At 45.4% G+C, this 21,804-nt stretch overlaps 2 protein-coding genes across 3 annotated transcripts; both read right to left on the bottom strand.

Annotated features, from left to right (window-relative positions):
• Positions 1–3,761: 3,761 nt before the first annotated feature.
• On the bottom strand, positions 3,762–8,562 carry HOXB7 (homeobox B7). Its single transcript, XM_056863967.1, has 2 exons — positions 8,053–8,562; positions 3,762–4,015 (listed from the first exon to the last, which is right to left on the bottom strand). The coding sequence occupies exons 1-2, from the start codon at positions 8,450–8,452 to the stop codon at positions 3,762–3,764; spliced, it is 654 nt and encodes a 217-aa protein (XP_056719945.1). The 5' UTR covers positions 8,453–8,562.
• A 2,902-nt stretch (positions 8,563–11,464) lies between these two features.
• HOXB8 (homeobox B8) lies at positions 11,465–13,077 on the bottom strand. Of its 2 annotated transcripts, none has more exons than XM_056863964.1 (2): positions 12,638–13,077; positions 11,465–11,773 (listed from the first exon to the last, which is right to left on the bottom strand). In XM_056863964.1, exons 1-2 carry the CDS (start codon positions 13,056–13,058, stop codon positions 11,466–11,468), a joined length of 729 nt encoding a protein of 242 aa, XP_056719942.1. In that variant the 5' UTR covers positions 13,059–13,077; the 3' UTR covers position 11,465. The 2 variants fall into 2 exon arrangements, with proteins under 2 accessions (XP_056719942.1, XP_056719943.1); XM_056863965.1 differs by having other exon boundaries at positions 11,465–11,770.
• Positions 13,078–21,804: the final 8,727 nt, after the last annotated feature.

Genomic DNA, 21,804 nt, shown 5'->3' with positions numbered 1-21,804 from the left:
TCCATTGCGACTTCTGAGAGGGTTTCCTTAGCCCGAGTCCTTTTTGCCCAGAAAATGGAGTGACTCCCCTCTCTGATGTATGACAAAAACCTCCATCCGGTGCAGATTCTCTGTCTCCCTTTCCATCGCTAGATAGAGAAACTCTCTCTCTCCCCCCCCCCCAAATCAGCAAGGAAATTTAACACAGAAAATTAGGAAAGGAAGGGGAGGGGGGAAATCGATAATAGTCGCAATCTAAACTCACTGCTGGGTGTCTCTGTGTGTGCGTGTGTGGCTGTGTGTGTGTGAGAGAGAGAGAGAGCATCTATCCTCCTTCTCCTCCTATTTTTAGCCCTATCGAGTTTACACATGTAAGTAAAAAAAAAATGTTAAAAGAGGCGAGAGTCCTACAGAGGACAGTGATCCGACCCAAGATACAGCGGCCAAAAGAATGGTAGAATAACCACATGGGAAATCATAAAAAGTTCATGTTCACGGTTAGCAGTCCACATGACCAGCTCTGGCCAATCACAGAACCCAGCCACTCATAAAGTTCTATCACAAAGTTGTAAATTTTCATAAAACAACAAGGAATTTATTGCATTTCTTCATGACTGCTTTAACAGCAGTCTTTTTCTCCGCCGCCATCTTTTCTTTTTTAAAAAAAAAAAAAGAAGGCAAAGAGAAGAATATGCAAAGATTTTGCACACAACAACACACCCCTTTCCACTTCCCGACGGGGGTCTTGAACAACCCCCTGATATAGCAAAGGTTAAAAGAACCTACTTTTATAAGACTAAAGATTTGACAGAGCATTTCACTCGCCAAAGAACCTTGTTATTTTTCTATAGGGCGTGTGTATTTTTAAAAAAATTACTAAAGAGATCATTCCATTCAGGGATCCAGCGATGTATTGTTTCAGATGGTCTTCTCTAAGGCAAAGAGCCTACTTCTCTCATTTTCATCCATTTCTTCTTACACCGGTTGATATTTCTAAATCTGGGCGGTTTCCCTTGCGAAAATCCACCAAGAATTTACAGTGCTGGTTTCCTCCCCCCCACCCCCAACATTTTTGGAATGGGTTGCGTTTTGGGGTAATAAAACCATACGAATTGCGTTTTAGACAGACCGCCAGACAGGCATGCAGTCGTACAGCTACTGGGCGAGGCACACACGAATTCATACATGTATGTGCATGTCTACCTGATATTAAAGATACAGGCATACATACGTAATAGAGGGAAAGGGAGGCGCACAGGCGCAGTGCCGCATCGAGGAGCGTCCACTACCGCAGTGGTACATGCCACGGAAACAATAGTAGTGCCCCAATGCAGCAAATTCGTAATAGGTGGGCGATCGGGGTCCAGTTTCCGCTTGGGAAAGGTCTACTAGATTAAGATCCACTTCGCCAAGGAAACAACAGTATAGTGTCATTTATTTGTGTGTGCGTGTTTATTTTATTATTTTAATTTTTAAAGGAGGAAAAACTATACCGCACCTTAGTATCTGTAGTGTACACGCATTGTGCACAGTTTAGACACACGGGCAGAGCTGTGTGTAAACACACAAACACACAATCGCACATCTGTGCGTGCCAGTATTTGCCCAAATCTCAGGATCAGAGGATACCGAGAAATCTATTGGCCGATTCTTTTATTTGAGCCTGATATTTGGTTATAGAATCGAACCAGTGTGTGAGTTTGTGAGCGGGTGCGCCTTATTTTTGTCTACATGGCACATACTGCAGATAGATACACCACACTTGCAGGTTCGCAGGTATGAACAACTCACACGCATTCACACAAAAACGTAAACACAAACACCGCTTGTATGTTTAGGGATGTTTGGCACCTCTCTAAGGAGAGACCTACCTAAAATCTACATAACAGATTATTTGTGTAAATAATTTGTGTAAAGGGATTTTTACTGACAGATATTGTATTTTAAATGCCCGGTTCTGGGCTCTGCGGAAGATTCAACTGGAAGTGAATATTTTTCGAGAATTTTTTTCGGATTTTAAAATATCGCCCGAAATTCCAAATACGTCAAATTTGTTTATGCGGATATAGGAAGGAAAACAAAGACCAATATCCATTCCCTCTGCCCCAACTGTCGCCTGTTTTATTTCTGATTATTCCTCTGTATTCGCTTTACAATACATTCTAGCTTCTGCAGAATATTGCAGCTGAAGCCTGCAATTTAAAAAAAAAATTAAAGGATATATTGATATAATCTAAAATTGGTTGTTTTACCACGCAGGTCCCCTGCGCTTTATTGCTTCCATTTATTTTATATTCGTTTTTATGTTAAGCCGTATTTGTCTCTAATGGGAAAAGTGTGGGTTCCCCCCCCCCCCCATAAAACTATTAAAGTTGTGAGGAGCGGGCTGAAAACGACAATCCCAAGGCATTGCACTGTTCCTTTGCTTTCTCCCGCCCGAAGGTATTATTTAGTGGGTATTATTATTATTGTTGTTGTTATTATTTCTTCTTCTTCTTGCCTCTTTGCTTCTCGAGGGAGCCGGAAAGCTCAAAGCTAGACGGTGGCTTTCGGAGTTAATGCCTCAAATAGGATGTAATGCGCATGTATTTTCTTAGCGTCTCTCTCTCTCCCCCCCCCTCGTGTTTTGCAACCATGGTGTGGTTAGCATCGCGGTTTTACATTGTGGGGGCTTAAATAGAAGTATATTTTTTACACTGTACGGGCGATGCTGAACGACACAGGAGTAAAGCAGCCCCAATTTTTGACCTGATTTGCACCATGCCCGTTTAGCAGGAAGTTCTCCTGCGCAAGCCACTGTGGAGGAAGAATTGTGGAAGGGATTCCAGCAGGGACTGTTCCCATTCAAAAACCACTGCAGGCGTGTGCACACAGACACAACTGATCCAAAGAAAGACCCAACTCATTTCAGATTGTATTCAGTAACGTTATTTTAATGGACCCCCCTTTCTACGCATAGTAATCACAAAATACGAATAAAAAGGCTCTGCCAACTATTAAATTATCTGCTATCTATCATATACATTGGTTTACTCCGCACAATATTAATTTCAATTTTTTTTCTCTAGTGACTGCCTTAAGAAAGTGGTCCATTGTTGAACATGTCAAAATATACACCAACATAAACAAACAAGCAAAATAATAATAATAATAATGAAATACAGCACGGGTAACCAGACTAGAGGCACGAATCTACCGAGAGGGGAGGAGAGAAATACAGGACTCTCATAGAATTATGTACATCATTTTATACTTAAGCATTGTGTTCCCTTCATAGGTTTGGAGTTCATGTTTTCTAAAGAAAAGTGCTAATCACATCCACTTTTTTCCACTTCATATACCATTTTTTTAAAAAATCACACAACAAAAGAACCTTTAAAAAAAGACAATAAAATTTACAAATACATGGACTAGATATGAAGACCCACAGAAGGAAAACAGAATTATCTATATTTGATTCTAAAAGAGACATTGAATAGGTAGATTTATTTCCATTTTTGTTGTACAAAAGGGAAAAAATGCGAGAAATGTTAATATAGGTAGTTTTCCGAGAGTCAAGAAACAGAAGAGATCACCCATTCAGTTTGCTTGGGATGCATTCATTTCGTTTCTTGTTTAATGTACAGTCTTCGTTCGTTATTTACTTATTTATTTATTTATTTTATCCGTCCCTTGCTTTAACTTCCTGGACAGTGCAGTCAATTTGTTTCTCACACTTTTCACCCACCTCTCTTTCTTTCACTCTCACTCTCTTCCCCCCCTCCCCTATTCCCTCCCTCCCCTCACTCTTCTTCATCTTCTTCAGCGTCTGGTTTTTCCTGGCTGTTGGAGCCGGGACCTGCGGGCTTGTTTTCTTTTTTCCATTTCATGCGCCTGTTCTGGAACCAGATTTTGATCTGTCTCTCTGTAAGACACAAGGCGTGGGCGATCTCGATGCGTCGCCTCCTGGTCAAGTAACGGTTGTAATGGAATTCTTTCTCCAGTTCCAGCGTCTGGTACCTGGTGTAGGTCTGCCGGCCTCTCTTTCTATCAGTCCCTGTTTAAAAATGGAAAGAAAAGAAAGAAAAATATTCCAATGAGTTCTCCTTAGGGCGCTTGATATATATTCTATTTTTATATTACAGGACACATTATTTTAACCGATTAGCTGCCCCATGTATTGGTCCAGTCTCTCTAGGCGGAACAAAGATAATCAAAGTTTACATTCATTGTAAAACCAAGGAAGGAAGGAAGGAAGGAAGGAAGGAAGGAAGGAAGGAAGGAAGGAAGGAAGGAAGGAAGGAAGGAAGGAAGGAAGAGATGGGAAGAGATGAAAAAAGAGAGCATAGCTCACAAATATTCTACATGGCTTCGGTCACTATTACACATTTTTTTTCTTGAAAAGTCATTCTCCCTTTCAACTCTAAATCTAAAAATATGTCCCTGATTTATCAGATGTGCAGCTCCATCTGTGCATGGAACCTCTTTTCCAGGCGATGTTTATAGGGTTTGCATTGGAGGATCTGCTTTAAAGTATATGTCTTCTGTTCTTGCACCTCGAAGACAGTTTCTTGCGATGCATATGCACATACAGGGGGAAACTTGTATTAAATACACAGGGTGGGATATTTCTCTTCTCTCAACCGTGGCCCTATTAAGCCTTGTTTGTGAGGATAAAATTGAACGGTAGTCATTTGAAGGAAGTATCTCCCTGGTATTTATTTTCACCTCTGGCCAGCTTTTCCCATCCAGTAGCTGTAACAGCAATAATTTAATAATGATGTGTATGTAATCTTATTTCCTTCCTGGTTCAGATTGAGAGCATGTTTTAACTCTCTGGGGGTGGGTGATGCCTTTGCTGTCTTTTTTTTTTTTTTTTTTTTTGTATTATTAGGGAATTCGGAAGGTGGATAAGTTGGTCGACCTGGGAATTCCTCAAAGCAAGAGTCCTGCCTTTGACCACAACTATTTCCTTGAGCGTCCAAAAAAACCTCGATTTGAAACCAGCGATCCATTTCCCTCGTCGTTGCCTGGAGTCCTCTTGTGGGTATGATCCTGTAAAACAAGACCTAGTGCTCTTTGCTTGTGAATAGAGAGGGGGGATTTTTTTTCCCCCACTCCTCCTGTGCCATTAAAAAACAGCCTTCGCTATTCATCCAAAGCACCATTGAAGCTTTTTTGGTGTTTCTCTTGTTTACCGGGAAAAGGTGGGTGGGGGGATGGGCAGCAGTGGTCTTCTGTTTAAGAAAGGGACAGCCGAAAAGCCAGTCCCGGCTGTAAAAGGGGGGGGTTAAGACGTCTGTGGAATGTGGGGTTGTAAAATCTGTTCAAGAGAGCGCCATAAACTTCTCTTGAATGGGGAGACCAAGACACATTCTACTCTCGCCAACGGAATCTCCCAAATCTATCCCAAGACCAGACAAGGAAGATGAAAGAAGTTGGACGGGAGGGAGGGAGGCGAGGAGATAAAGGACTATTTGGATAACCGATTTCAGCACTGAGAACTGGCAAAGAATCCAGTGGGTGCCCTCTTCGGACTGCGCTGCGCTTGGAGATCTGGAGACGTCGGAATCTTTTCCGACCCACCTCCTAGCCTGTCCCACCACCAGTAGCTCATGTTTCGAAAACCGTGGAGGAAATGAGAGGATGATTCTTAAATTTGTCTCCCTCACCTCGACACACACATTTAAAAAAAAAAAAAAACCACCCTGGACTTTGATAAATCATCTGTGAGGGCCCGTTTATAATTCAGGTAAAAGAAGAAAGTGAAACACCTTTGGTCTTTAAACGGTATGCCTGGATGCGCCTCCCCTTCGCCCTCTCGCTCCCCCCCCCCCATATCACTCCTGCTTTCGGGCAATGTGCACATACACCCGGTCTGGAATTCCGGGTCTCCCGCTTCCCAGAGAGCATTAAAAGCTTATCTGTCGCTGATGGATCTTTAGAGATAACTCCTTTAAATTGCTGGGTGAAGGCGAACTGGAAGAACTGGTAAACAGAAAATCTTTAGTAGGAAGTGAAATAGTATATGATATTTATAAGGTATGTATTGGGGTTGGTCCGTCTGCATTTGGATGGATGGATAGGCGATAGAGAGACGATAGATAGATCTTCCTACCCAGCTATTGTGTGTGTGTTCTCAAGCATTGGCATCAAAGGGATTTAGCAACTCTCGTTTGTATCCCTGCCCTTCAATCCTAAAAGGAGTGGCTCCGTTTTTAAGACCATTGGCTTCTGTTTAGGATTGCACTGTGAATTACCTTGGCTTCTCTCACACACAAAAGAGGACATTTACTTGGACATCTATTTTCTTTTTGAAATCAGTTTTGCTGTATCTTTAGAAACACAAGAACGTAGGGGGAGGCCTGTTGGGTTTTCAAGCAGTCGCACCCCCCCACCCATGCTCAGTTTCCCCATCACTTATACACCTTTTTTCTTTTCTTTTTTTTTCTTTTCTTTTTTTGTCAACCTGAGATAAAGGTCAAGGAAGGAACTGGATATCCTCAACTCTGCCTGCACTGTTTTGTGATATTTTTGTTCTTGTTAATAAATATATTAACTTAATCTTGGGGGTTGGGGTTGGGGGGGAGCTTAGACCAAAGAAGCAACCTGTAATTTATGCTTATCATGGTATTTAGACCGACTTAATATTCACAAGAGAAGGGGGTGGGGAAACAGTAGCGACTGTTTTGCGTAGAGTTCTGTAAACTCTTCCCAACACAGGTAACTTTTTAATATCTATGGGGCAGGGGACCTAAGCACCTGTTCTGAAGCCTCAGGTTTCTTGTTTTTTCTCCGCCACCTATCCCACCTGTTGTTTCCTGAATAACCTGGCATTAAATGGAAATTCTACAGAGACTACGTCCCTTCTCCACCGTCGTTTGAATCTCAAGCCTGAGCAACACTTCAAGTTTTCCTGTAGGCTGCTGTTAATAAAATGCATTATTTTACTGATTTGTTGGTCTGGTTTATTGAAAGAGAATGGGGACAAGTCCCACCAAATCAGGCAAATACCTGGAACCTGAATTTAAGGCCATTCTCGAATGCACCCCTCCCTCCTTTCCTCTTGATTCCACCTGATCACACTAGCTCAGAGATGAAGCAAATGTTTTGGACTAACTTTAATAAGGAAAAATAATAATAAAAGCTATAGCAGCCTTACACAGAGAAGATGCTGGTCGAAATTGAGAAGATCTACCCAAACAATTTGGAAGAGGAGGGTCTGGATATTGCAACCCCTGAGCCATTGCCTGTCCATGTCCAAACACTTATGTGCTCACACACCTTCACACATGTTAGCACTCACGTTTATGCTCCTAAACGGAACAGGAACATTTGGAGTTAGTTTGGGAAAGCGCTGGGGTTGATTGTCTTCTCTGCTTACCCCATTCCTTTCTGGTTACCTTTTCTGAGGGGGGGGGTGTTAATGCCATGTGGGTTCTGCGGGTTCTGACGACCAGTGAGGGGGTGGGAAGAGACTCAAGCTTTTTTGCCTCTGCTCGAAACCCCAGGACCGAAGGAATGTCCCTCAGTCTCGGCCCCATCAATTCAAAACCTCTCACATCAGGCAAGAACTATATATTTTGTAGCACAAATACACCCCTCCCGTCTCCCCCCTCCCCTCAACGGCACCCCTCTCCCCCTTTTCCCGACTGACCAAAACAGAAGCTAATTCCTGGAAGTAAAGCAACGTACCGGGAATTGCTGGGATGGGGGAAAAGAAAGAGGGGAAGAGCGCCGAATAAGACACGGGGGGGGGGGGCCTGCAATGAAATATGTAACTCTGCCCGCAGAGTCGCTGTAGAGGAAGCCAGCGGCAGGAAGAAGAGGGCTGATGAATATTTAATTATTTATTTATTTTCCCGGGGGGTCGCTTCCATGCGGGGGTCTCTGGGCGAAGAAGGAGAGGGGGACGAGACAGCCAGAGGCACACGTCATAAAAGGAGTTGAGAGAGAGAGAGAGAGATCCTCCCCCCCACCCACAACTTCCCCTCCCCTCCGAATCCTCTCCATTCCCTTATCCCCACGGGTTCCCCCAAGCCCACCCCACAGACGCTCAGCCCCCTCCGGCCCCGAAGGACCCCCCCCCCTCACCTGTGCTCCGCATCCAAGGATAGATCCGCAAGTTGCTCTCGTGCCGCAAGTCCGCGTCCCGCTGGTCGCTTTTGTTGCAGCCGCCTTTCGGCGCGTCCCCCGGACACATCAGGGAGAGGTTCTGCTCGAAAGGGGAGCAGTGCACGTTGAAAGAGCCGGCTTCCAGGCCGTAGCTGCCGGAATACATACCGGGGGCTTGGGGGTGCATGCCGCCCCCGTTGGGGTACAGGCCGGGCATGGAGGCGGCGAAAGAGGCCGAGGAGCCGGAGCCATAGCCGGTGCGCGGCGCGTTGGAGGCGAACGCGCAAGAAGTTTGCTCGGAAAACACTCCGGAGGGGAAAACCGAATTTGCGGCCTGATATTTAGAAAATAAAGCATTCGCATAATACAATGAACTCATAATCTGGCCGGGTGATTTGTAGGCCGGGACGTTTTAGTGTCGGTTTTACGAGGTACCGTGATATATTACGGAATTAGACTCCAGATTTACACCAAAAAGGACCCCCTTTTTCCTCCCTGTGGCCATGTGATCCTGGCCCACGTGATCCGGGCGCCGCCAATCTGAGCCCGGCTTCCTCCCTCCCACCTCCTCCCCCCCCCCACCCCCCAAGCTGTCCCCCTTGCAATGTGGGAAAGGGGCAGGGGGGGAAAAAACACCCCACACGGTGCGCGGGGTCTTGGTTGGTCGGGATTTCTAAAATGCGGTGCATTATTGATGCAAAGAGGGCCTGGACCTCCCCAGACGCGGGAGGAGAAGGAAGGTGCCCGGCGGTCGCTAAAGCCAGCGGTGATATCAGTTGCTCAAGGCAGGAAAACCGGGAGGCGGGGGGGAGGCTGGAGGTTGCTAAGGAAGAGGGCGGAAAACAAACCCGGGAGCGGAAAAACGGGGGTCTGATCCGAACGGAGAGGACTGGGGTGGGGGACAGAGAATCCGGCTCTGTTGAGGAAGGCCAATTATGCATGGAAGGTTTTGCCTCGACTGGAGGCGCCAGACGTTCGCCCGGGCAAGCGAGCCCGGCTGGGATACATGAGCGCTTCCCTCCCCCCCCCCTTGCGCTTTAAAGGCTGGCAGGAGAACTTCCCGCAGGATGCCCCCCCCCCCAAAAAAAAAGTCACAGGAACGCCTCGGTCCTCCATTCGATGCGGGCTCCTCTCTGGGCCCATTTCCATCTCAGTTTATCACCTGCGGAGGGGGGAGCACCCTGTCGACACATCTATCCTTCCCTCTCCCGCGGCCTCTAGCCGAGTACCTTGCCCACTGTCACGTTCCACGGGCTCCTGGCATCGGGTCATTCCCCCCCTCCCGCCCCAGGGACCCATGTAATACCCACCAACACCTCTACACTCCCCCCAGCCAAGTGATACTCCATATTCGCCCCCCTCCTCCGACATAATCCCCCTCCCTTCTAAGCGCCACTGAGCTCCATAAGTAATTTATTCCACAGCCGAAGGCGCTGGGGCTCCGAGCTGCCTTTTCTCTCTCTCTCTTTTTCCTCCTGGTGGCGGAAAGGGAGGGGGGAAGAGGAGGAAAGATTACAACAGATCTCTATTTAAGCGTGTCAGCTCTTCTGCTGGACTCAATTACAGCGAGGAGAAAATGTGACCAGCTGGTGACTCTGCTTTCTGCTAGGGAAGCAGGGATGGCATCCAAAAAATAAAAGGAAAGGGAAAAAGAAAGGAGAGGAAAGGGGAAAGGAAAGGAGAAAGGAAAAGAAAGAGGAGGGAAGGGAAGGAGAAAGGAAAAGATAGAAGAAAGAAGGGTAGGGAGGAAGGGAGGAAGGAAGGAAGCATCGAAATGCATAGGTTTCATTGAAAGTTTTCAAGGTTAGGCAGCAGAGGGGGGAGGGGGGAGATGTGTCGATCCTGTGGCCTGGGAGGGCAACTGTATGACTCTGAGAGATGGGGGGGCGGGGAAGGAGCTGGGGAGGGGGTAGGATTCAGTAGCTTCCAAACACACATGCACACATACAAGCCGATTTTTGTTTGTGTGCTGAAAACAAGAACATCCCCTCGGCCTATAAAGCTCATAGAAGAGATGTTACTAACATCCTTTACAAAATCCACTGTTTCCCTCCCCCACACACACTCCATGTTTAAGGTGGGTTTTCACCACCAGCCCCAGGTTTCTTCTCTGTCCTTCCCGAAGCTATCTTGAATTACAGTAGGTAGAGAGTGTTGTTTGGTTTGATTAAAGAAAGAACTCTTCCCTTCGAGACGTCCTGGAGGAAATTTTAAGCCAGACGAAGAAAGAACCATGTCACGGGGAAATTGTGACTTGTAAACTTTATTGTAACTCCTTTCTTCCGCCGCTTCCAGCTTCAACAATAGAACAAAGTGAAGAAGAGGACAAAATATAGCATTAGCTTCCCCGCCCCCCCATAAAGTAATTCACGTATACAGTATACATTCTCTTTTTTTTTCACAGTAAACCTAACGGGAAAGGGGGGGAAACCCAAAAACCCAAGGGGGGAAGGGGGGGAAAAGCACTTTTTACAACTTGTTCCACTGTGCGCATGCTAACTAAATAGAGAGAGAGAAAGCGAGAGAGAAAGGCTCTCTTTCCTTTTTAAGACAGACATTTTAAAAGACAAAGGCATAAACAAAACAAAATCGGAAGCCAAAAGGAAGGAAGTCAACTTTTAAAACAAAGGAAATAACTACATCAGAAATAGGCAGTTTCATGTTGTCGGGGGTGTATGTTTTCAGAACTACCTCCACAACAGGAGGGGGAGTGAAAGAGACAGAGAGAGACAGAGAGGAGACATGGGTGTGTTTGTTTGTTGAAAGTGCTCTGATATGGTTTTCACACCTTTCCTGCCTTTTGGAAAGAGCAAGGAGGTAAAAAAGAGCCATTAGAAGTGCACAGGGCCGTCCTAAGCAGACGAGGCAATCCCTTCCAACCCCACTGACATCAGAGTGGACTTCGAAGGCTGCGACTCTGCTTAGGATGGCACAGTCAGTATAGGATGTTCACATATTCTCTGCCAGGCAGAGAGCATCTCTCGCACCCCATGGAAGGGGGGAAGAGAGGGAGGGTTGGGGAGAGAGCGAAAGCGAGAGAGAGAAATAATTTTCACAGTCATGGTTAACAGAAGCTATTGCATTACACTAACACTAATTCTTAACTGGCAAGAAAACGGGGGGGGGGGGAGATAGCAACGAGGCTAAAAAGACTCCAAGACCTCTCTTCTTCTTTTTTTAAATATAGATATAGTTCATTGTATGTATCAAAGGACAATCAGAAGTAGACGTTCACAGCTATATTGTTTTACAGCGACGGAAGGGGGGAGTCCCCCCTTCCCTAAGCAGTGTTTATCTTTCCCCCCCCCCCCGCACCCACCCCCCACCCAGCTGGCTCGAATGGAAGGACATGGGGCTTTCCTGGGCTCGCCTGTCCGTGGCTTCCAAAGCGCCTACTTCTTCTCCCCCGTCTGTGCTTCGCCGCCCTCTTCCACCTCCTGCGCCCTTTCCATTTTCTGCTTCTCCAGCTCCTCCTGTTCGCATTTGCTGCTGGGGAACTTATCTTTGTTGTTCTCCTTTTTCCACTTCATCCTCCGGTTCTGAAACCAGATTTTCACTTGCCGCTCGGTCAGTCCCAGGGCGTGCGACACCTCGATCCGCCGCTTGCGGGTCAGGTAAGGATTGAAAAGGAACTCTTTCTCCAGCTCCAGGGTCTGATACCGGCTGTATGTCTGCCTTCCTCTCCTCCGTCCAGCGGCTGCTGGGGTGTTGCAAAAGGGGGGGGGAGGCGGGGGGGAAAGAAAAGGAGGGTTGAGAAGATACATAAAACAGTTTAGGGGGCAGAGAGAGGAGAGAGAGAGGAGAGAGAGGAGGGACAGAAACACACACACACAAAGGCAGGGACGGAACTGCCCTTCTATGATATTACAAAGGGGAGGGTAATTATCCGGGGAAGGGTGGAGGGAGGGAGGCGAAGAGGACCACATATGCGCTTCAGCCCCTCAGCCTGCGATACCACCCTGCTTTTGTGTTGTTGTTTTTTTGCAAGAAAATATTGCTCTCCCCTTCTCTCCCCCCAAAGGCTGTCATTTTCTCGCAAGCCCCATTCCCTCCCCAGCTCCTTCTCGCCAGACCAGTACTTAAAAGTGTCGTGCCCCCCACTCCCAAATCATCTCCTGCCCCCGTTGCATCTCCAGAGGCTTACAAGATAATAACCAGGGCTTGGGGGGGGGAGGGGAGGAGGAGGTGAAAGGGAGACACAAAAAGAGGGGTCTTCAAGGTTGTAAAAGTACCATAAAGTTTAAGGGAAGCTCCGCGCATTGAAAGGGGGACGGGGGTGGGTGGATGGGGGGGGGGAGAGAGAGAGAGGTCCGGTTCTCCCCATTCAGAAGAAAAAGGGTCCCTTTCAGGGTAATGAAGCGATCAAGCTATTGAGGGGGTGCAAAAGTTTACGCTAATAAAACAGTAAAAAGTAACCCGGGGTTGGGGGAGAGGGAGGGAGGTGGGGGGAGAGATAGTGGCAGAGGTGGGAGAATAGGAGGGCGAAGTTGTTTTATGGGTTGAGGAAATGCTTCGGCGGCGGGGCCGGCCGGCCCTCTCTCTCTCTCTAAGATGCCTGGCTCACCTTGCGGTCTCATCCACGGGAAGAGCTGCGTCGGGGAAGGGCTCTGCTCCGCATTGTCCGCCTCTTCTCCCAGGCCGGCGGAGGCGAGCTTGCAGTCCGGGTACTGCACCAGGTCGGAGTCCTGGGCGCTGAAGAGGCTCTGCCTTTGCAAGGGGTCGTAGCCGTAGAAATTGCCCGGGTCGCCGTGGCACGCCACGGCGCAGGGGTTCTGTTGGTAAGGCGAGCTGGACAGAGAGGAGGCCCCGTGGTAGAACTCCTGGATCTGGGAGGGGTGCTGGAAGGAGCCCCCCGTGCTCGGCCCGTACACCACGGTGGGTCTGCCGCCGAGCTCCTGGGCGAACCCGCAGTCGTAGAAGTTGGGGCGCAAAGAGTCTCCGGTTTTGTACTTGGAGAAGAGGGAGTTGACGAAGTAAGAGCTCATTTTAATATAAATAGCTTTGTTTTAAATAAGACAGGTCGAGAGGCGCGAGGACGGGGAGTAACGATAAGCCGCAGGGATAGTTAGCCCCAGGATCGGATGCGAGCGAAGAGACGCTAACCCAATGTGATTTCCAGGGATATATACAGATATACACAGATTTTAAAAGGAGGAGAGAGAAGAAGAAAAAAAAATCCCAACGATTGAGTCAAAACTCTTGGCCACAATGCATGGTATCAGATCCCTCTTTTTATTGTTGTTTGATGTGACTGTTACTCCTTCCTGTCTTTCTTTCTCGCTCTCTGCCTTTCCCTCTCTCTTCTCCTTCTTCTTGTTTTTTTTTCTCCTCTCTTCTTCTTCTTCTTCTTCTTCGAACCCCCCCTAAACAAAACAAAAAATTCCGGCACTTAAAAAAAAACAAAAAAACCCAGGAGTTCTCGCTTCACATTTCCAAGGAGAGGTGCCACTTCATAAACAGTTTTCCGTGATTTACTTCGGAGCAAATGAGTTTGTTCATATTTCGCAGTGTCTTTTCTGGATCATTTGCATCTATTACGGAACCCTCATCCTATTGGTTTCCACATACTCCACACGGACTCTCTTCAGCCTGCGAGTAGAAAGGAGAGTGAGACGGAGGAGGAAGGAGAGGGGGAGAGAGAGAGGGAGAGAGAGGGGGGAGCGCAGAGAGCTAGAGCGAGCGAGCGAGAGGGGGTGGGGTGGGGTAAATATAGAGATTAAATATGCTAAACTATCCACGTTAATGAGATATCTCTCTCCCCACGACAAATCATCTACCTAAGCCCACCCCAAAGATTGATATTTGGGGAGGGTTGAAAAATTAAAGAGAGACTTTGCTCCTATCGTTAATTTCCTTTTTTTATTTATTTATCCCCCCCCCTCTTTTTTAACGAGGCAGTTTTAGCCTTTGGAAAATGTCAGGGTTGCTTTGGAAAACTGTAAAAAGAGGCCGGATTTAATTGCTACCCGTTTTTTTCTAAAAGCCTCCTATAAATGTAATTGGTATTTTAATACCAAGTTATCAAATCGTACGGCGTCCCGTAGCCTCAACATATTTTAAAACAAACGAGGTAGTCAGATTTAACATTTTAATGATCAATTTCCTTATTATTGATAAAGGTTTAACTATCAGCGCGAAGAGGAGAGGAATGGCCCATTTGTAACGGGCCCCCCAAAAAGAGGGGGCTGTAAACTGTTTAACAAACTATAAAGCGCAATAAAATTTAGGGCGGGTTGGGGGGGGAGGGAGAGAAACACAAAAATAAATAAATAAATAAATAAAACACCCGGAGATGTTCTTGCTGCTTATAGCGCACTACATAAAAAGCTGTTAAATGGTTTTTACGAGTTCTTTCCTCTACTGCTATAAAAACCCAGCCTTCGATTGACGCCTTAACGCCATTATTGCAAGATGTTGGGGTGTCGATACTGAATTAAAATGATTATAGTTTTTCATATATAACATTGACTTTTCGGCTCTCTGGTATCTCTCCCCTCCTCCCCACCCTCCTGTTCTCTCTCCTCCCCCCTTCCCCTTTCACATAGGAGAAGATGCGGTGTTGTCTCTCTTAGCATCTCCAAAACGCCGCGCTGATGGAGATTATTAACGGAGCGTTCTCATAGCCACCCATTCTTGGCTCCGCCATGTGCCATGCCCAGGAAAATTGGAGCCACTAGGTGGTTCTAACTGGGGGGAGGGCGAAAAGGGGGGGCTTCCTTGAGAAGATGAAGAAGGGGCAGGAGGTGGGGGGGGGGGCTTTCTATTTTAACTGACGTTTGTGAAAGTTGCCTTCAGTTTTTTTAGCATGCTAACTCGGCAAAACCACCCCAGTAAACAAAGTCTGCCTAGTAAACGTCGGGATGTGATGTCACCCCATGGGTCAGGAATGACCCGGTGTTTACACAGGGGACCTTTACCTTTAACAAACACAAAGGGTGAATTCTAAGGGCCATTTCAACGCGGTCAGCAGCTATGATGAAGACGTTTCCACAAATGATCATACTTCAGAGCTTCTCTTTCTCTCTCCCCCCCCCATTCCCATCCGCCAACCTCAGGCTTACCACAAGGTTCCTGTCCGGCTTCAGGTACCTTCTCAGCAACACCAAGAAACTGAAGAGACACTTTTAAATACACCTGATCCAGCTTTTGGTGCCCAGGGGTCTTTCCACTTTGCTGGACACTCCACCCCCACCCCCTATAATCAGAAACTATATTCTGTTTACACCCCAAAGGCTGATTCAAACAAGATCTGGAATGAAAGGTCTCCTCGAAGTAAACCCAAACACACATTCTCTCATTTAAGCAAAATTTTCAAGATAAATGACTTGACAGAGTTGAACCTAGTGCAGACCTATAGCTAACTGAAGGAAGGAAGGAAGGAAGGAAGGAAGGAAGGAAGGAAGGAAGGAAGGAAGGAAGGAAGGAAGGCGAACCCAGATTCATTTCTTTTAAAGTAAGCTGCATTCTGTTTTATTTTGCATAAAATGGATTTTGATCGAACTGCTTTCTCGGCTTAATTGAATGTGTTTTTACTGCCCCGTGATGCCTTCGTTGAGAGCTTTCCCCTTTCAAAACAGAATAAATTTAAGAATTTTTTAAATTATCTGTTTTACTGTCTGTTGAGCAGAATAAATTGTGGTTGTTGGCTGTTGTTGTTGTTGTTGTTTTTTAAAAAAAACACGTTTGGTTATTACTACCCACAAATCCACCGGGTTACAACAGACACTTCGCCCCGCGTTATTTGCCTCTTTTCCACTGCTTGAAAAGATCGAAAACTTCCAAATACTTCTCTAAAATGATTTCGGAATAGATATGGTGACTGTCCCCGCCCCATACACACTACCACTTGTGTCTGTATAATTTGGTTATCACCTGATCGCAAGTCGATTAAGAGACACGGGTATTTCATCTTCACATACCTTTAGGATTCTAGAATGAGTACACAAACCAGCATGAGCATTGTGAACGACGTGTGTGGCGTGTGTGTAGGCAGAAAGGCTGAGGAGAGAGAAGATTTCTTGGAAGTTAACATTTTCTTTTAACCAACTGCAGTGAGGTTTAGGGCATAATATGTTCCTAAGTGCCACCAATGGATCAAGAATCACTCGCTGCCTTTAAATCATCGGCATACAGTAGCAGGGATCTCTGACGAAAGGCAAATGTTTCTGTTATAAAGGGGAGAGGAAACCACGAGAGAAAGTGGGAACATAATTTACAAATACCCAGCGGAGGACAAGATTTATTAGGAAATCTTACCCCCAAAAATACATCACTTGGTAAACTATAACTTCTCATTACTTTATAGCTCCATGAGGTTTTGTTTGCTTGTTTGTTTTTCAAAGGGTGGGTATGAATTTGCACCAACTACTTCTGGTTAAAGGACGACTGCTTTCGTACAGTGTAGAACCCCTAAAATTTGCCTTTCGGGTTGCTCTGACGGGGAGGGAAAGGGGTGTCTTTTCTTTGCCTTGGTTTACTGCTGTTGTAAAATAGGCTTCCTGTTAGTTCACGAAAATTATCTATCTAATTCCAACGATCTGCTGCATCTTCAGGCCAAATGTTTCGAACAGAGCCTGAAAGCTTTGGACAGAAATCCTTTCTTAAAAGAGGATTCCGGCCCCAATTTTCTCCTTTCTGATGATGTGTTGTTGTTTTTAATGCCCGAACAATTAAAAGTGCTTTCCCCAAGAATCCCCATTGATTATCATTTGCAGCAGAAATGAAAACCCCAGAATATCAAGTGTGTGTGTTTTAAACCAGATTTCTGGAAGTAAAATTTGCTGGGCTCCATGGCTTGGATCAAGCGCCCCTTTTCAATGGATCGATCCGGGGGCAAATTCATCTCGACTTCCCAAGCATTCAAAAGCCTCTTTCCTTTGGTTTACTTGTGTGTTTACAAACATGCAAAACACAGAAGAGATGCGCTTGGATCTCAAACGTGGGGAATGCTGCTAGGGTTGATCTGAGGTCCTTGGAACGGTTTAAACATTTAGGAAGACTGTCGATTATTTACGTACATTGTTTACAACGCTGTGCAGCAAAACTCAGCCCGACGTAACTGGGTGTACATGAAATAAACAACCTTCAGACTTGACACCCCCCACCCCAGTTCTAGGACCCATTCTTGCTTTCTACCGAAAGAAATGTTGGAAGCAGTGATGTATAAGAATCGCAGCCTTTTTGTTTTTTTTGAACCACCCCCACATAAGCAGAGGCGCAAAATGAGGGTCCTAAAACTATATTGCTGGGCTATTCAGGGAGGTTTTGTTTCCCTGCTTTCACACACACTCCAACAAGCATCAGAGGCCAGGGCCAAAATGTCCCGGTAAGTCCTGTCTTGCAACCCCTTGGAAATCAATACAAACTTCACAAGAGCTTCCGTTCATGTCATTGCCTCTTGCGCAGGAGAACTTCCCGCTGCATATGTGCACCAAGTTTCCAACTTTTCAGGGGAGGGTTTCCATCGTGAAATGAAATACAGTTACAGAACTTCTTTTTAACAACAGCAACCTCCCCCCCAAAAAATTTTTTACGTTGAAAAATGGCCATAATTAACCTTATAGTTTCTGTTGGGCGGATTTATTCACAATGATTTTGAACAACTCATTTATTGTTTCTAATGAAATCAAGGTGTTTTGAACTAAAGAGGCAGAGAGGCCGGCGGAGAAGCCGGGGAGCCTTCGTTTCTAAAGTGGAGTAATACTGCCATCTAACGACCATTCGAAGTAAGACGCCCCTTAAAAAAAAAAACACCCACCCAGGGCTAATAAACAAAGATGGGGTTAGTTAGACTTTACGCGCGCGCGCGTGCGTGCGTTTTTATGGATCTCTCTCTCTCTCTCCCTTTGTGTTTGTTGCAAAGCATTGTTGCCTTTGATAAATCATTTATGAAATGATTAGGATTAGTATGTAGTGGCGATTGGAAGGGGAAGTCAAAGCCTCGGTCTCAGAAGTCTCTGGGTTGCTTATCCAGCATCGTTTTCCCAACCGGCCCTTTTCAAGACACTTCAAGAGAAAAGGGCTTTCGCTTTTGAAAAACCACCATTGTTTTAAAAAAGGTGGGGGGGAGAGAGAGAGAGAGAAAACACCCGAGACTAAACAATTGCAGTATTCTGCTCTGGAAGGGGAAAAGCTTGGGTTGTAAACAGATTTAAAAAGAGGGGAGGGAAAAAAGGGCTTTTGAAGACCAGACGTCTGGCCAGAAACTGGCTCTGTGTGTGTCTATATCTGATGTAGTGTGTGGTTTGTGTGTGTGTTGCTGTGAGTTTATGGTCCAGGATGCGGCCAGCTTGGAAGTGATAAGGAACACAAACCAAGAAAAAGAGGCACCAGAGAACGCTGGATTTCCACGGAATGCACGAGATGGAATAGACTTTATCTTCCAAGTGTAATTTTTTTAAAATTAAAAAAACACAACCACCATTCTTTTTTTAAAAAAGTGTTTGGGTGAACTAGAAATGTATTCCCAGCACCGTTTGCACAGACACACACACACAGAGAGAGAGACCCCTTCTGAAGGCATTCTAGTAATTTAGGAGCTTCTGAAAGTTTTCGACTCTTGTTTGCTTTACAGTTGCTTAGTTCCTTAACCTTCAGAAATTTATACCCTATAAAGTTTTATGGCGGTCATATTCTTTTATTGCAGCCCACTGTGCAGAGTTTTCTTCTTCTTCTTCTTCTCTCTCTCTCTCTTTCTCCTTTATGACAAGCTACTTTCTTCCGCTTCTCCTCCGGAAAGATCCAAACGTCCTTCCCCTGTCTTGCCATGGTTTTGCCAAACGAAAGAATTTTCAGGAGAATTTGAAATGAAGATGAAGAGCCAATTTTACTCTTTTCAACGTGAAGGCGCTAAGGAAAACTGGAGCTGTTCTCTTCATCTGCTTGTTTTCTATCGGACACTGGAAATAAATGTGGAAGTAAAGCTTTTGTCTAAAGCACAAGGATTTGTCTAAAGCACAAGAGGGTTTCTCTGGAAGCCGTATTTCAAGAGATTTTACTGAATATTTTAATGATGGCTATTATTCTTTCGGTTTAAAAAGAGGGACAGGTTGAGGGATTAGCATCTACACCCTTCTGGGAAGTGGAATGCAACATTTTCATGTCTCCACCAACACTGGATTCCATGTAGATCTATCTTTACTTGCAATGTGCGAACACAACATTCACCCACTCGCTCACAAATGCATCCATCCATCTATCCATTCCTTTTCCTCCCTATTTTTTTTTTCTACCATCCGGGTCCCTTCCTTTAATAAAGACTCCTTTCGTCACAAATGAAAAGATGGGAAAACTGCTTTTATTTCTGTTTTTGCTGAATGGTTTTTTGTGATGCGGTCGACACGGAAGCAAAAAATACACAGGAAATGAATTCTCAGAATCTTTCCCTCCCCTGACCTTTTTTTAAAGTAAAGAAACAATTTTGAAACAAAAAAAAAAATCCCCTCCCAGATCTTTATAGCGCACCCCAAAGAGCCAAGAAAAAAGAGAGCGCGACAGTGGGACTGCAAATATTTCTGAAATCATAACAGAAGCAGTATAATAAGAGATACTTGGGGAGAGGTCCCCCCACAAACAATCGATATTTATGCTGAGGCATTAAACAACTGTGCGTGGGGGAAACACATTTTTACTTTACAGAATAGAAGAAACAATGAAGGTGTTTTGTGTTTTTACATCTCCCCCCCCCCTTTAACGAAATCAATTAATTTATTTTCTTTAATCCATGCTCTGGCACGGGGAAAAGCGGTTTCTAAAAAAGATTCATTGTCTTCACTACTAAGGAATAGGAATATATCTATGCCTAGAGCAAGTAAAGAGATTCACAGAGAGATTTTGCTTTACAACTTGTGTGGGTCACCCTTGAAAAGGTCCCAGGACCCTTTTGCACCATATATGCCAAGCTAGCTGAACCCCCGTCTAAAGCACCGGCGAGAAACGAAATGCAGGCAAACCAGAGAATCGTCTTAAACCTCAAACGACGCAATAGCAGGCCTGTTCAAAAACGATTTATTTAAAACCATGTTTATTTTGACGGGGGGGGGGGGAGGAGACAAAAGGCTTCCTCCAAAATCCCATTGCGAAATTGGTGTATTAAGACAAGGTGAAGTTTGACTAGATTTGAGCCATTCCCTAGAGTTAAGGTTTGAAACTACAAAAAATCACTTTGCCTACTCTCCTACTAAAAAGAAAACTCATTTGGGAAAGGAAATACCCCACGGGTTTTGAGGAAAGTCATCAAAACTTCTAAAATCTTTTTTTCTCTCTCTCTCTTAAAAAGGCGGAATATTTTACACTGAAGTCTATCCTAAAAGGTTTGTTTCCCATCTTTGGAGAACCCCGCAAAGCGGGCGACGCTCTCTCCCAAGGACCAAAATATGCCTATCAAATCTCTACAGAACAACGGCTTATCCTCAGGCGGAAGTGGTACAAAAATCCTATACAACACTCTATGAAATTAGATCTCTCCGTTGGAACCGTTTTTTATTTTTTTGCCCAGAAATTACCTGAAAGAGAGACATTGATCCCGTCTGTCTCTTGTCAAGTTCCCCGCCCCTTTGTTTTGTTTCCAAAACCTGTCAGTACATAACAGTGTTACTTCTAGAAACATCCTGTTAGTTTAAGATGGAAGCACGGGAAAGGGAGGGAGATAAATTATATACACGTCTATCCCGCCAGTTCTGCCACTAACAGGTATAGACAACCCCCCCAAAAAAAATTATATTCCTAAAAGCCACAGAAAACGAGCGGAACGTTCACAAAGCACAGTCACTAACACTTTTTTTTTTGAAAAATAAACACACCATATGATCACTTTTGTACTAAGTTACTTAACTACCTATTTCCCCCAAGCCCCACCGATGGAGGGGGGGGGGAAGCTAAATAGAAACAGTCATAAGGACAACAGAATCCTATGTGGTACCCGAGTGGCTACCCAAGATGTGAGACACCCCCAACTCTGCTTTCAAAGTTGAGAATCCCATTCTTTCGTGTATGAAATAAGGGATTTCCCCCCCTTGTGTGTAAACAATAAGGATGCCTGGTTGTTTTTTACATTAACGCACATGCAGTGCTTTTCCCTTTCCACCTCAAGACCTTTTATGCCACTCAGAACTTCATTTTCATGTTAACATGAGAGGTGGCTCTGCCCTCCAGGAGCAGGGGGGGTGGGTGCAGACGAAAATATTCCTAGAACGTTCAAGTATTAAAAACTTCTCCGCAGACACCTGGGTGAAGGAAAAGAAGGAGGTCCAGAGAAGCTCCTCAAAGCATGCTTGGCACTTGAATACTGACTGACTTTCACAATAAATTATAAATAACTGGACACTAGGAACGCACGCTTTCTCTTCATAAAGGTGGGGATCTCTCGGGCCATCCCCTCATCTTGCTAATTTGTGAGCGCCGAAGGAGGAAAAGCGTCCTTTCTAGCCACTTAAAAGTTAGGACCAATTTATGGGACATCTTTAGATCTTCTGAGCAAGACTTTTAAAATGAGAAGAAGATTGCCCTTTTTTTGCCGGGTGGCAAGTGTTCTGCTCTCCGGCTCCTCAGGCGGACTTCTTTTAAAGCAAGGGGTGGTGTTTAACCGGACAATCCTAAAGAGAGTTACTCCAGTGTAAACCCATTAATTCCAATGGGTTTAGATTGGAGCAACTGTGAGGGGGATTGCGCTGTAAGTGTGCAGTAGCATTCTGGCCCCCGCCTATCAGGAAATTGACTCAGGGGCTCTAAAAA

This window comes from Euleptes europaea, chromosome 18 (genome assembly GCF_029931775.1).
Source record: "Euleptes europaea isolate rEulEur1 chromosome 18, rEulEur1.hap1, whole genome shotgun sequence".
Taxonomy (NCBI): Eukaryota; Metazoa; Chordata; class Lepidosauria; order Squamata; family Sphaerodactylidae; genus Euleptes; species Euleptes europaea.
This window is presented reverse-complemented; position numbering and strand designations above follow the sequence as displayed.

Bases quoted from the DNA above. Each gene is read 5' to 3' on its own strand.
- HOXB7 (XM_056863967.1), bottom strand. From the start codon at position 8,452: ATGAGTTCATTGTATTATGCGAATGCTTTATTTTCTAAATATCAGGCC. The intron at 4,016-8,052 runs GTGAGGGGGGGG...ATTTTTAAACAG, and splicing joins TCCTTGGATGCGGAGCACAG to GGACTGATAGAAAGAGAGGC.
- HOXB8 (XM_056863964.1), bottom strand. From the start codon at position 13,058: ATGAGCTCTTACTTCGTCAACTCCCTCTTCTCCAAGTACAAAACCGGA. The intron at 11,774-12,637 runs GTGAGCCAGGCA...GCAACACCCCAG, and splicing joins CCCGTGGATGAGACCGCAAG to CAGCCGCTGGACGGAGGAGA.